Source organism: Gorilla gorilla, chromosome 5 (assembly GCF_029281585.2).
Source record: "Gorilla gorilla gorilla isolate KB3781 chromosome 5, NHGRI_mGorGor1-v2.1_pri, whole genome shotgun sequence".
Lineage (NCBI taxonomy): Eukaryota > Metazoa > Chordata > Mammalia > Primates > Hominidae > Gorilla > Gorilla gorilla.
The window spans coordinates 137,417,580-137,432,114 of record NC_073229.2 but is presented as its reverse complement, the minus strand read 5'-3'; the positions used below and the strand labels follow the sequence as shown (position 1 = coordinate 137,432,114).

At 39.4% G+C, this 14,535-nt stretch overlaps 1 protein-coding gene and 1 pseudogene across 1 annotated transcript; both read right to left on the bottom strand.

Moving 5' to 3' along the window:
• Positions 1-9,904: 9,904 nt before the first annotated feature.
• Positions 9,905-12,035, bottom strand: LOC129523547 (suppressor of cytokine signaling 5-like). The gene has a single exon (XM_055390349.2). It carries the CDS (start codon positions 11,759-11,761, stop codon positions 11,327-11,329), a length of 435 nt encoding a protein of 144 aa, XP_055246324.1. The 5' UTR covers positions 11,762-12,035; the 3' UTR covers positions 9,905-11,326.
• Positions 9,952-10,991, bottom strand: LOC101151444 (suppressor of cytokine signaling 5-like; annotated as a pseudogene).
• Positions 12,036-14,535: the final 2,500 nt, after the last annotated feature.

Genomic DNA, 14,535 nt, shown 5'->3' with positions numbered 1-14,535 from the left:
GTCTCACTCTGTCCCCCAGTCTGGATGCAGTGGTGTGATCTTGGTTCACTGAAGCCTCGACAGCCTGGGCTCAAGCAATCCTCCCACCTCAGCTTCCTGAGTAGCTGGGATTACAGGTGTGCACCAGCGCGCCCAGTTAATTTTTCAAAATTTTTTGTAGAGATGGGGTTTTGCCATGTTTCCCAGGCTGGTCTCAAACTCCTGGGATAAAGTAATCTTGGCCTCCCAAAGTGCCGGATTACAGGTGTGAGCCACCACATCTGGCAACTATATCCAACCATTATCTCCTACCTCCTGTTCCTTAAAGGTCTGGAATCAGAGTATCTTTGAGAACATCTGTTTGATGCATGATTTTTTTCCACAACAGAACCAATGAGAACAATATCTTTCAAATCAGTAGTGGGGAATTTGCACTTTCTAAGTCACTCTATACCGTGTTCAGTTTAATCAAATTGTTATATATTTTTCTCTTGGAGCAAAATTCCTCCTTCTGTGGTTTATACTTATTGGTCCTAGATCTATCCTCTAGCCATAAAACATAAGCCTAATTTCTTTTTTCATATTTAGATTAAATTTAATTAAAGCAACTTTCTCTTTTCTTCATATATGATTAAAATCTTCAAGTGAATTCTATTTGCTCAAAAAATGAATCCCAGATTTCTCTACCTACCATTGAGAGTTTTTCTTAACCTCAACTTACTTATTTTGCCTTGTTTGCTATTTTAATCTTTATAACATAAACCATAAGTTAGCCAGTCTAGTCATCTTGCAATTCTTCTGTTGCCCTTCATTTATTCACACTCTTGCACATTGCTTCTGCTCTTCCTTCAACCAGCCAAACTCATCTCTTCCCCTCTAGATTTTAAGTCTCGTGGTCCTTTAATGCCATCTCTCCATTAAAAAAAATCACATCAGTTTCTATTAATCTTTCCCTCTGAACTTTTGTAGCAAACCATCCCCACCAGCAAACTTTACCCAATTCCAGTCTTTTGATGCTGTCTGTTAGCTTCAAGACTCATGTTTTTCTTCTCTTTCTATTATGTTTAATGCTTAATTACATCTAATATTTTTCTAATTTAATTTTATGGTAATTAAAGTTAGAAGACAATTTATATAGACCTTTTTCATGGTGTTACATTTTTATTTGTTGTTATTTTACAATTTTATATTTGTGAGCTTGGTTCCCCAAATAAGACAATAAGTTCTATGAGGCTTCTGTCTTGTATTCCTTTTGGGATTCAATAACACATCATACATTCTTTTCTAGTACACACTCAACAGTGATTTGATTGAAGACACCATATGCTCATAATGACTACTGCCTACTTGGCTCTATACTGGTTATTGTGAAGAAATATGAAGATAAGGCAGGAACATTCTATAAAATAACTTGTTGGGAATAGATAGTTCTTCCTAATATGTTATCCTCTTATCAGAAAACCTGATCAAATTATTCTTCAATGTGTTTAAGGGTACAAGAGTTTGTTTAGTTCATTTTTTTAATCAAATGTGTATCTCTATCTAGTTACGACGTCAAATCAATGGTAATCTTTTTTTTTTTTTTTTACACTTTAAGTTTTAGGGCACATGTGCACATTATGCAGGTTAGTTACATATGTATACATGTGCCATGCTGGTGTGCTGCACCCACTAACTCGTCATCTAGCATTAGGTATATCTCCCGATGCTATCCCTCCCCCCTCCCCCCACCCCACAACAGTCCCCAGAGTGTGTTATTCCCCTTCCTGTGTCCATGTGATCTCATTGTTCAATTCCCACCTATGAGTGAGAATATGCGGTATTTGGTTTTTTGTTCTTGCAATAGTTTACTGAGAATGATGATTTCCAATTTCATCCATGTCCCTACAAAGGACATGAACTCATCATTTTTTATGGCTGCATAGTATTCCATGGTGTATATGTGCCACATTTTCTTAATCCAGTCTATCATTGTTGGACATTTGGGTTGGTTCCAAGTCTTTGCTATTGTGAATAATGCCACAATAAACATACGTGTGCATGTGTCTTTATAGCAGCATGATTTATAGTCCTTTGGGTATATACCCAGTAATGGGATGGCTGGGTCAAATGGTACTTCTAGTTCTAGATCCCTGAGGAATCGCCACACTGACTTCCACAATGGTTGAACTAGTTTACAGTCCCACCAACAGTGTAAAAGTGTTCCTATTTCTCCACATCCTCTCCAGCACCTGTTGTTTCCTGACTTTTTAATGATCGCCATTCTAACTGGTGTGAGATGGTATCTCATTGTGGTTTTGATTTGCATTTCTCTGATGGCCAGTGATGATGAGCATTTTTTCATGTGTTTTTTGGCTGCATAAATGTCTTCTTTTGAGAAGTGTCTGTTCATGTCCTTCGCCCACTTTTTGATGGGGTTGTTTGTTTTTTTCTTGTAAATTTGTTTGAGTTCATTGTAGATTCTGGATATTAGCCCTTTGTCAGATGAGTAGGTTGCGAAAATTTTCTCCCATTTTGTAGGTTGCCTGTTCACTCTGATGGTAGTTTCTTTTGCTGTGCAGAAGCTTTTTAGTTTAATTAGACCCCATTTGTCAATTTTGTCTTTTGTTTCCATTGCTTTTGGTGTTTTAGACATGAAGTCCTTGCCCTTGCCTATGTCCTGAATGGTATTGCCTAGGTTTTCTTCTAGGGTTTTTATGGTTTTAGGTCTAACATTTAAGTCTTTAATCCATCTTGAATTAATTTTTGTATAAGGTGTAAGGAAGGGATCCAGTTTCAGCTTTCTACATATGGCTAGCCAGTTTTCCCAGCACCATTTATTAAATAGGGAATCCTTTCCCCATTGCTTGTTTTTCTCAGGTTTGTCAAAGATCAGATAGTTGTAGATATGCGGCGTTATTTCTGAGGGCTCTGTTCTGTTCCATTGATCTATATCTCTGTTTTGGTACCAGTACTATGCTGTTTTGGTTACTGTAGCCTTGTAGTATAGTTTGAAGTCAGGTAGTGTGATGCCTCCAGCTTTGTTCTTTTGGCTTAGGATTGACTTAGAAATGCAGGCTCTTTTTTGGTTCCATATGAACTTTAAAGTAGTTTTTTCCAATTCTGTGAAGAAAGTCATTGGTAGCTTGATGGGGATGGCATTGAATCTGTAAATTACCTTGGGCAGTATGGCCATTTTCACAATATTGATTCTTCCTACCCATGAGCATGGAATGTTCTTCATTTTGTTTGTATCCTCTTTCATTTCCTTGAGCAGTGGTTTGTAGTTCTCCTTGAAGAGGTCCTTCACATCCCTTGTAAGTTGGATTCCTAGGTATTTTATTCTCTTTGAAGCAATTGTGAATGGGAGTTCACTCATGATTTGGCTCTCTGTTTGTCTGTTGGTGGTGTATAAGAATGCTTGTGATTTTTGTACATTGATTTTGTATCCTGAGACTTTGCTGAAGTTGCTTATCAGCTTAAGGAGATTTTGGGCTGAGACAATGGGGTTTTCTGGATATACAATCATGTCATCTGCAAACAGGACAATTTGACTTCTTCTTTTCCTAATTGAATACCCTTTATTTCCTTCTCCTGCCTAATTGCCCTGGCCAGAACTTCCAACACTATGTTGAATAGGAGTGGTGAGAGACGGCATCCCTGTCTTGTGCCAGTTTTCAAAGGGAATGCTTCCAGTTTTTGCCTATTCAGTATGATATTGGCTGTGGGTTTGTCATAGATAGCTCTTATTATTTTGAAATACGTCCCATCAATACCTAATTTCTTGAGAGTTTTTAGCATGAAAGGTTGTTGAATTTTGTCAAAGGCTTTTTCTGCATCTATTGAGATAATCATGTGGTTTTTGTCTTTGGCTCTGTTTATATGCTGGATTACATTTATTGATTTGCGTATATTGAACCAGCCTTGCATCCCAGGGATGAAGCCCACTTGATCATGGTGGATAAGCTTTTTGATGTGCTGCTGGATTCGTTTTGCCAGTATTTTATTGAGGATTTTTGCATCAATGTTCATCAAGGATATTGGTCTAAAATTCTCTTTTTGTGTTGTGTCTCTGCCTGGCTTTGGTATCAGAATGATGCTGGCCTCATAAAATGAGTTAGGGAGGATTCCCTCTTTTTCTATTGATTGGAATAGTTTCAGAAGGAACGGTACCAGTTCCTCCTTGTACCTCTGGTAGAATTTGGCTGTGAATCCATCTGGTCCTGGACTCTTTTTTGTTGGTAAGCTATTGATTATTGCCACAATTTCAGATCCTGTTATTGGTCTACTCAGAGATTCAACTTCTTCCTGGTTTAGTCTTGGGAGAGTGTATGTGTCCAGGAATTTATCCATTTCTTCTAGACTTTCTAGTTTATTTGCGTAGAGGTGTTTGTAGTATTCTCTGATGGTAGTTTGTATTTCTATGGGATCAGTGGTGATATCCCCTTTATCATTTTTTATTGCATCTATTTGATTCTTCTCTCTTTTTTTCTTTATTAGTCTTGCTAGCGGTCTATCAATTTTGTTGATCCTTTCAAAAAACCAGCTCCTGGATTCATTAATTTTTTGAAGGCTTTTTTGTGTCTCTATTTCCTTCAGTTCTGCTCTGATTTTAGTTATTTCTTGCCTTCTGCTAGCTTTTGAATGTGTTTGCTCTTGCTTCTCTAGTTCTTTTAATTGTGATCTTAGGGTGTCAATTTTGGATCTTTCCTGCTTTCTCTTGTGGGCATTTAGTGCTATAAATTTCCCTCTACACACTGCTTTGAATGAGTCCCAGAGATTCTGGTATGTTGTGTCTTTTTTCTCGTTGGTTTCAAAGAACATCTTTATTTCTGCCTTCATTTCGTTATGTACCCAGTAGTCATTCAGGAGCATGTTGTTCAGTTTCCATGTAGTTGAGCGGTTTTGAGTGAGATTCTTAATCCTGAGTTCTAGTTTGATTGTACTGTGGTCTGAGAGATAGTTTGTTATAATTTCTTTCACATTTGCTGAGGAGAGCTTTACTTCCAAGTATGTGGTCAATTTTGGAATAGGCATGGTGTGGTGCTGAAAAAAATGTATATTCTGTTGATTTGGGGTGGAGAGTTCTGTAGATGTCTATTAGGTCCACTTGGTGCAGAGCTGAGTTCAATTCCTGGGTATCCTTGTTGACTTTCTGTCTCGTTGATCTGTCTAACGTTGACAGTGGGGTGTTAAAGTCTCCCATTATTAATGTGTGGGAGTCTAAGTCTCTTTGTAGGTCACTCAGGACTTGCTTTATGTATCTGGGTGCTCCTGTATTGGGTGCATATATATTTAGGATAGTTAGCTCTTCTTGTTGAATTGATCCCTTTACCATTATGTAATGGCCTTCTTTGTCTCTTTTGATCTTTGTTGGTTTAAAGTCTGTTTTATCAGGGACTAGGATTGCAACCCCTGCCTTTTTTTGTTTTCCATTGGCCTGGTAGATCTTCCTCCATCCTTTTGTTTTGAGCCTATGTGTGTCTCTGTACGTGAGATGGGTTTCCTGAATACAGCACACTGATGGGTCTTGACTCTTTATACAATTTGCCAGTCTGTGTCTTTTAATTGCAGCATTTAGTCCATTTACATTTAAAGTTAATATTGTTATGTGTGAATTTGATCCTGTCATTATGATGTTAGCTGGTTATTTTGCTCGTTAGTTGATGCAGTTTCTTCCTAGTCTCGATGGTCTTTACATTTTGGCATGATTTTGCAGCGGCTGGTACCGGTTGTTCCTTTCCATGTTTAGTGCTTCCTTCAGGAGCTCTTGTAAGGCAGGCCTGGTGGTGACAAAATCTCTCAGCATTTGCTTGTCTGTAAAGGATTTTATTTCTCCTCCACTTATGAAGCTTAGTTTGGCTGGATATGAAATTCTAGGTTGAAAATTCTTTTCTTTAAGAATGTTGAATATTGGCCCCCACTCTCTTCTGGCTTGTAGGGTTTCTGCCGAGAGATCCGCTGTTAGTCTGATGGGCTTCCCTTTGAGGGTAACCCGACCTTTCTCTCTGGCTGCCCTTAACCTTTTTTCCTTCATTTCAACTTTGGTGAATCTGACAATTGTGTGTCTTGGAGTTGCTCTTCTCGAGGAGTATCTTTGTGGCGTTCTCTGTATTTCCTGAATCTGAATGCTGGCCTGCCTTGCTAGATTGGGGAAGTTTTCCTGGATAATATCCTGCAGAGTGTTTTCCAACTTGGTTCCATTCTCCCCATCACTTTCAGGTACACCAATCAGACGTAGATTTGGTCTTTTCACATAGTCCCATATTTCTTGGAGGCTTTGCTCATTTCTTTTTATTCTTTTTTCTCTAAACTTCCCTTCTCGCTTCATTTCATTCATTTCATCTTCCATTGCTGATACCCTTTCTTCCAGTTGATCGCATCGGCTCCTGAGGCTTCTGCATTCTTCATGTAGTTCTTGAGCCTTGGTTTTCAGCTCCATCAGCTCCTTTAAGCACTTCTCTGTATTGGCTATTCTAGTTATACATTCTTCTAAATTTTTTTCAAAGTTTTCAACTTCTTTGCCTTTGGTTTGAATGTCCTCCCATAGCTCAGAATAATTTGATCGTCTGAAGCCTTCTCTCAGCTCGTCAAAGTCATTCTCCATCCAGCTTTGTTCCGTTGCTGGTGAGGAACTGCGTTCCTTTGGAGGAGGAGAGGCGCTCTGCTTTTTAGAGTTTCCAGTTTTTCTGTTCTGTTTTTTCCCCATCTTTGCGGTTTTATCTACTTTTGGTCTTTGATGATGGTGATGCACAGATGGGTTTTTGGTGTGGATGTCCTTTCTGTTTGTTAGTTTTCCTTCTAACAGACAGGACCCTCAGCTGCAGGTCTGTTGGAATACCCTGCCGTGTGAGGTGTCAGTGTGCCCCTGCTGGGGGTGCCTCCCAGTTAGGCTGCTCGGGGGTCAGGGGTCAGGGACCCACTTGAGGAGGCAGTCTGCCCTTTCTCAGATCTCCAGCTGCGTGCTGGGAGAACCACTGCTCTCTTCAAAGCTGTCAGACAGGGATAGGATATTTAAGTCTGCAGAGGTTACTGCTGTCTTTTTGTTTGTCTGTGCCCTGCCCCCAGAGGTGGAGCCTACAGAGGCAGGCAGGCCTCCTTGAGCTGTGGTGGGCTCCACCCAGTTTGAGCTTCCCGGCTGCTTTGTTTACCTAATCAAGCCTGGGCAAGGGCGGGCGTCCCTCCCCCAGCCTCGCTGCCGCCTTGCAGTTTGATCTCAGACTGCTGTGCTAGCAATCAACGAGACTCCGTGGGCGTAGGACCCTCAGAGCCAGGTGCAGGATATAATCTCGCGGTGCGCCGTTTTTTAAGCCGGTCGGAAAAGCTCAGTATTCGGGTGGGAGTGACCCGATTTTCCAGGTGCCATCCGTCACCCCTTTCTTTGACTCAGGGAACTCCCTGACCCCTTGCGCTTCCCAAGTGACGCAATGCCTCGCCCTGCTTCGGCTCGCGCACGGTGCGCGCACCCACTGACCTGCACCCACTGTCTGGCAGTCCCTAGTGAGATGAACCCCGTACCTCCGATGGAAATGCAGAAATCACCGTCTTCTGCGTCGCTCACGCTGGGAGCTGTAGACCAGAGCTGTTCCTATTCGGCCATCTTGGCTTCTCCTCTCAATGGTAATCTTGAAAGAAAATTTTGGTTGCAGCTTCTATAAGGTCAAATGTCTGTGTCCTGGGAAATCTTGTCAACACCTCATAGAAGTCCTTTTCATTAGAAATATATATATATATATTTTATTGATTCTCACCCTCAGCACAATTCTAAGAACTGAATTAGCAGAGCCCATGTAAGTTGGCCATCTTATCTTGAATGTTTAGGTCAATATAATATTTATTTCAAACTAGCTGTTAACAGTAATTTCTTTTGTTTTTCTCAAGAGGTTTATTTTCCAGATACATTATAAGCTCAAGAAAACAGACTCAACAATATAATTATGTCATAATAACTTAATTGCACATAATGCTTTAAAGTCTGTTTGGATGAAGTTCTCAAATACTTTGGTATATGATCTTCAGGGACTTTAATTAGAAACAACAGAAATTATTGCTTTAAAATGGACAAGTCCTTGGTTAAAGTTCTACATTTTGGGCATTTATTTTTGGTTAAGATGGTCCCCAAACCAATTAATGGTACTGATATATTACTAGTTTATAAGACTTCATTTACTCTACCTCTGATGTAGAGGGAGGTTACAGATACTCATTTACTATAATATGTCATTGGATAGTTTCAATCTTTCACTTATAAGCAGAGAAATCAATAGATTTATTATTTCTCTGTCAGTTTTCTGTTATAACCTAAACTGTATAGTAATTTGCAATAACTGTAGACATTGTTCCACAGTATATGTGATTATGATTGATAAGATGTAGAGCATTAAATTTAGAGTTAGCTTATTCTGATAAGTCAATATTAGACTGTACAGCTGCATTAACTATAGAAAGGTTGTAAGTTAATGCTTATTTAAAAACCCCAAACCATTCCATTTACAAGACAAAGTGTTGCAAATGTATAAAACAGCAGATGTACAAGGAGAGCACAAAACATACTTTATTAGAACAAAAAAGCAGCCATAACGAGATGCAACAAGTAGAAACATACATAAGCAGTCAAAGGATTAGTGCTCCATAAAAATATAGGTTTTCTTTTTTGTAGCCTTGGCAATAGCCATAGGATGTAAAATAACATTCTGTAGCAGCAGGTAAGGAAACTATGGAGCACTCACCAGTGGTACAGAGCACGCTAACAAAAAGACACAAGAATGAATTCAGCTACTTTAGTGCAAAATGTCTAGAACAGAACTGTAAATTCAGTTCAGTTACTAAGAAGTGAACACTAGAACTTGATATGACTTCCAGAAGAGCTCACCCAAGTAATAGTACATATTATTTTAAGTGATAAAAAGGTGCTAAGTAAAGTTATTTACAGATATAATGGTTGTACAGTACCTTTTAAATCTGCAATTTAGTTTTCAGGTTTTCCATTAAGAATTAACTGCACTGAAATTATATATATTTTACTTAAGCAATTCAGCTATAAGCATTTACAAAAAAGAGATAAATATTGCCATCTGAATTATTAATTACAGTTCAACAATAATCTCAACATCAGCAACTACTGTAGTTACTATTATCTGACTTGTTTGGGCATCTTCTAATCTCATATACATTATGGTTCACAAAATCTTTCTGGGCATAGGAAAAGATCCAACTTTCATGTAACAACAATTAGACTGCACATCAACTTTTAAAAATAATCACATGCAAGACTACATTGCAGCAGTTATTCCAAATACCTATTTTAAGTTAAAGCACTCATTAAAAAAATTAATACCTAGGGCCTTTCGATAAAATTCTACTACTAAGTTGGTAAGTCTGAAATTTATGAATGACTTAGAAAATCTGTATTACCTAACAGTACCTTTTGCAGAAGAGAAAAGGAGCCTGATTACAAGCTACATCAACACCTAAGTGAACTGTGCTATGCCCTTGTGGCCAGAAAATTGCATTTTTTTATAAAAAGAAGACACTCTTTTTTTTTTTTTTTAGACTCTTTCAAAGCTTGATTTATAGTAACTACAAACATCATTACTTTTGGAAGTTTATAGAAAAACTCTTAGAAAAAATAATTTCAAACATTAGTCACACTGTTGAAATACTCATCCAATATTAATAATTTGTTCTTCACAGCAAATGCCCCAGAGTTGCCTCACTCAAATACTGCAGCCATTAAAAACCAAACTGTTAGCTAAATCAGCAAAATGTTTTTGCAATCTTACTGAACACCTGTAGCTCTATCCTCTGTTGTTCCAATAGGCACCATGTTTATCTGAATAAGTAACAGCAGGTCGCATCTGACAGCTGCTAACACTATGCTAACATACTGTATGAAAAAGTCTAGCACTGCTGTGTGTGCTTGCTATAGGTGTATCGTCTGATGCACATGAAAGCGGACCTAGTTAACACCCTTTGGGGCAGGAGAGTTTATGTTTACTTTGCCTTGAATGGTTCTCATTCTAACCAGCGAACTCTAACTTTTTGTATATAATGATACTCTTTTAAAAAATCCTGTAACATGGAGGGTAAAGGGAGCCCATCAATCCCATCATACTTAGTGCACCTGTAGATTACCGCGCCACCGATATACTTCAGGCTAAAAGTCCCATTGAGTGATATAGTAAGCAATGGTTCAAAAAACATGCACTAACTGAGATCTTTATAATGTTCTAAAAGTCCTGTTACAGTGGAGGAGTGAAATACACACGAATCATGGGCATCAAAACTAAAGTTGTGATTTCACTGCTCAATTCGGGCATGCAGGGATCTGTTGCCTCCGCTAAGCTCACAGAAAAGAGGTAGTCCTCTTGCGCAGAGTCCCTGAGCAAAAACGCGCTTTCAGGCCTCAGGTTTCACTTCAAGAAGGCCTTCTGCTTCATAACGGTCCATCACTCCCCAGTAATAGGGATTCCCTGTAACTTGAAGCAAAGCAGGCGCTAGACAGTGTATGTAATCAGTCTGTGTGTGGACTTTCCAAACTCTCTGTCTGCTAACACGAGCATGGCTGTCTCGAGATACCTAACGATTCTTCTGCTTCCGTGACTGCAAACACAGGGTGGTTGTATCCTCTTCTGAGTCATATTTAGCTTGTGGAATTGCAGAACTGTCCCCAGTTATTTCAGTCATTCCAGGAGCTAACTTTGGCCTCAGTTTACATAATGGATTAACCTGTGCAGTAGCTTCAAACGTATGTATTTGCGCATTGCGAGGGGATCAACCCCTTCTTCAATACTAAGCCGCCTTCTCTCTCTAAGCCTATCTTCATCTTCTAGAAACTAAAGATGGATCAAATGTATCAAAAAATGTTGAATATAGGAACTGTATGCTGTTTAATCAAATGCCATTTTGGGGCTAAATCTGAGCCAGCAGGAAAGGGGCATTTCTCAAGCATTAATTCAAAAAGATGACTTTTTTTTCTTTTTTGAGATGGAATTTCACTCTTGTTGCCCAGGCTGGAGTGCAATGGCGTGATCTCGGCCCACTGCAACCTCCGTCTCCTGGGTTTAAGCCATTTTCCTGCCTCAGCCTCCCGAGTAGCTGGGATTACAGGCATGCGCCACCACGCCCAGCTAATTTTTCTATTTTTAATAGAGACAGGGGTTTCACCACAGAGACGGGGTTTCACCATTTTGGCCAGGCTGGTCTCGAACTACTGACCTCAAGTGATCCACCCGCTTCAAGTGATCAAGCCTGGGATTACAGGCGTGAACCACCGCGCCCGGCCTGAATTTTTGTTTCATTGGAAAGGAGAGGCTTTGAGTGCTTGCGGTAAGCTCTCATGGGAAAACACAAGCCCACAACCTCTGTCTCAGCGACTTCCTACAGTTCTGCTGGAAGCACTGTCCATGTCGTGTACAGAACTTACGCCGTAGCGCCACTCTCTCCTTTGAAGTCCACTTCGAGTTCCACCAAACTTTTTATCAGTATCCAATGAACTCTGGGTCTTTGTAGAACAGGAATGTTTTTTCTTCCCACCCCATGGAGCATGTCGAGAGTAGGAACCTCTTCGTGCAAGCCTTTTTCCTGGGGTAACACCGGACTCATTATCCTTTTCAATGCTTATTTCAACAGTTTGAGGGATTTCGGTGGCACAGTTTTGATTTCTCCTTGAAGAATTCTCTGAAGGGCTTAATCCCGGTTGTAAGGCAACATTTTCTCTTAAGGGACTGCTTTGTTGCTGAGGAGTTGAGTCTCCTACGCTGATGTTCTTCTCTTTGACAGACAAACATCTATTGGAGTTCATGTCCACATTTTCACTACGGCTTCCTCCCTCATGACCAAAGAGATTCTGAAACCTGTATTTGAAGTTATTTCACATTTTTCCCACTTTATCCACCGATTATAAAATCGTTCCGGGGCGCGCAGGCGGCCTCATCCAGGGCACCTGCGGCCAGGCAAGACGGTCCCGGATGGCGCAGTCACCAGCAGGTCGAGTCCGGTTCCCCTCTGGTGCTTCCCGTCCCCTCTGACCGCCCAGCGAGCGCAGCTTCACCAGCCTCACCAGCCTCACTTCCTCTGGCCGGAGCCCGGGTACTCCAGCTCCGCAGGATGCCCCCGCCAGGCCCCACCCACTTCCCCCACCGCTTCCTGCTGTTCACTGGCTTCCCCCTCCCCTCCCCTGCTAACAGTAATTTCTGCAAACTGACTGGAAGGACAGTTTATCAGATCACGTCTCCTCTCCTCCCGACTTGTACCAGATTACAGGCTATCTGCTGAATGGAAAATTATCTTTTATACTCCCCCAGAGGAGTCATTTTGGATAAAAACCCCTAAATTAGTTGATAAAGCAAAGTTTGATTTGGCAATTTCACCAAAGACTAACAACATTTACATGTGTAACTATTCAAACAAGGGAATGTTTAGACTGTTTCTATTTATTTATTAGTCTTTTAACGCTGATTTTGCCAAAAGTCAAAGATAGCTATTCACAGGTTTCATGGGCTGTTTTCCCTGATTCTGGGGCTTTGCTGAGGGAGAGCAACAGTGGTTGCAATGCAGAATGCCTTTGAGAACTTAGCATTTAGACAGCATCACTGAGTCATAACGTCTGCCTATAGCATTTATTTTTCTGAACATGCTAATAAAGGAACAAGATGCAAAGGTTTTGATTAACTGCAAATGGCATCCAAATTTTGGAAAAATTGGAAAATGAACTTACCAAAGGAAGTTCTGTTTTGAAGATGATTTCCTTCAGTTAATACAAGATGAGCTATTTCTGTTGTAGAAATTTTGAAAGAAATATAGCAGAATTTAAGAGATTAGAAGAATTCCCTCCAGTGAATTGAACTAAATTATGTTGGCATTATGAAAATTAAGTCTCAAGGACTGAGTTTTAAAAATTTTTTTTAAAGTGACTATGGATGGTTTCCATGGCTCCTCAAGCTGGACTTGCCTCCTGTCAGATAATCATCTGATTCCTACTTAACAATTTCCACAAACCTCAGATGCTTTCGATCTGCTTTGCATCTTACAGACAGTAACAACTGTGATACATAACCATTGTACACCATGATTACATTCATATCTGTCCCAAAATACTTTCTGTGCCACTGTAGATTACTCAAGATTAGAGGTGCTGGAAAGAATAAATACAGTAACAACATCTTTTATTAATTTCATTAAAAGGTAAAATAAAACTGATGTGGGGTGTGTGTGTGTGTCTATTTCCTATGAAGACTTTTATTTGTAATTTTATTTAGAAGTTGTGGCTAGATTTTGTACTATGGTCATGGAAATTTAGTTTACTTGAAATTTCAAAAAATTGTTTTTCCTAAGGTCAACAAGTTTCTTTTGTGTAGCAGGAATATATTTTATTTATGTGTAGAGTTTAAATCTTACTTTCTCATTGTTTTTATGACTTTTGGATAACCCTGGTTATAAATTTGTTAATAGGTTGGATATAGAATGTTACTCTGCCATCCAAGAATATCTTAATTTATTATTTATTAATTTATTTGTGTATTAAATAAACATAAATTGAATACTCACTATATAAGAGGCACTTTAATAGGTTACAGGGAAGAGAAATGAAATATGTGACCTCTGCCCTCAACCTAGTGAAGAAGACCCACATCTCCACAACAGGCTAATGCAAAATGAGAAATGTACAATGTGTTATGATAGCACAAAGGAGGGAATATGTAAATTCTCTAGATGGGGTATATGAGGGAGGAGGGACTTTTCAACGTAGCAAACATTTGTGAAAATGTCCATAGTTTGGAAAAGAGGGTAGATTGAAAATGCAGTTAATCTCATCGTATGGCAGCTGTGGACCTTAATGAAAACAACAAAAACCCTTAGGTTTTATAACCTTTTACAGCTCCAAAGTACTTTATAAATACCTTCTTACTGGATTCTCAAACAAACTGGTGACATTGAACATTACTGTCAAATAAATGTAAGCCAGTAAGCTTTTGTGCAAGAGGAATAGGCCTCTGTGTAGGCCTCTGTGCAGAAGTGCAGGCTGGGTAGGGGATGTGGTCATGACCTCACTTGTGACCACACTGTGCTGATGTTGCCTGAGGTAGGGAAGCAGTCAGGAGTTGAGAGACTCCTTATACAGGAGCAAAGATAAATTATTAATAGCAAATTATTCTCTGTTCCTCACACTCAATAATGTGATTTAGAATTTAATTCTAGGAGTCTTAGTTACATGTTGACTCCTGGAATCAAAAGAGAAAAAGTAAGTACGACTTTACCAAAACTTCAATGTTACTTTCTAGCAAGTAGTCATGCTCTTTCCCATTTATACTTTCTTGTGAAACAGTTGAGAATAAGATTGATTCCCTCCCATTTTCTAGGGGGGAGTGGGTTCTTCCCAACCTTGGAAGGGAAAAATCAGTGCTGAATGCATGTTATTTGCTTTCCTTCAAAAATACGTAACTAGGAAGAGCAGAGTACTATGTAATTTTGCTAATCACATGCTTTACTAAGTAAACAAAGAATACTTTAGGATAGATTTTATTTAAAGTCATCACCTTTCATAATCATTTTATTCTGCATCATAATTTCTTAATC

What these genes read in the sequence shown, in the direction of transcription:
- LOC129523547 (XM_055390349.2), bottom strand. Translation starts at nt 11,761, where the DNA reads ATGAACTCCAATAGATGTTTGTCTGTCAAAGAGAAGAACATCAGCGTA.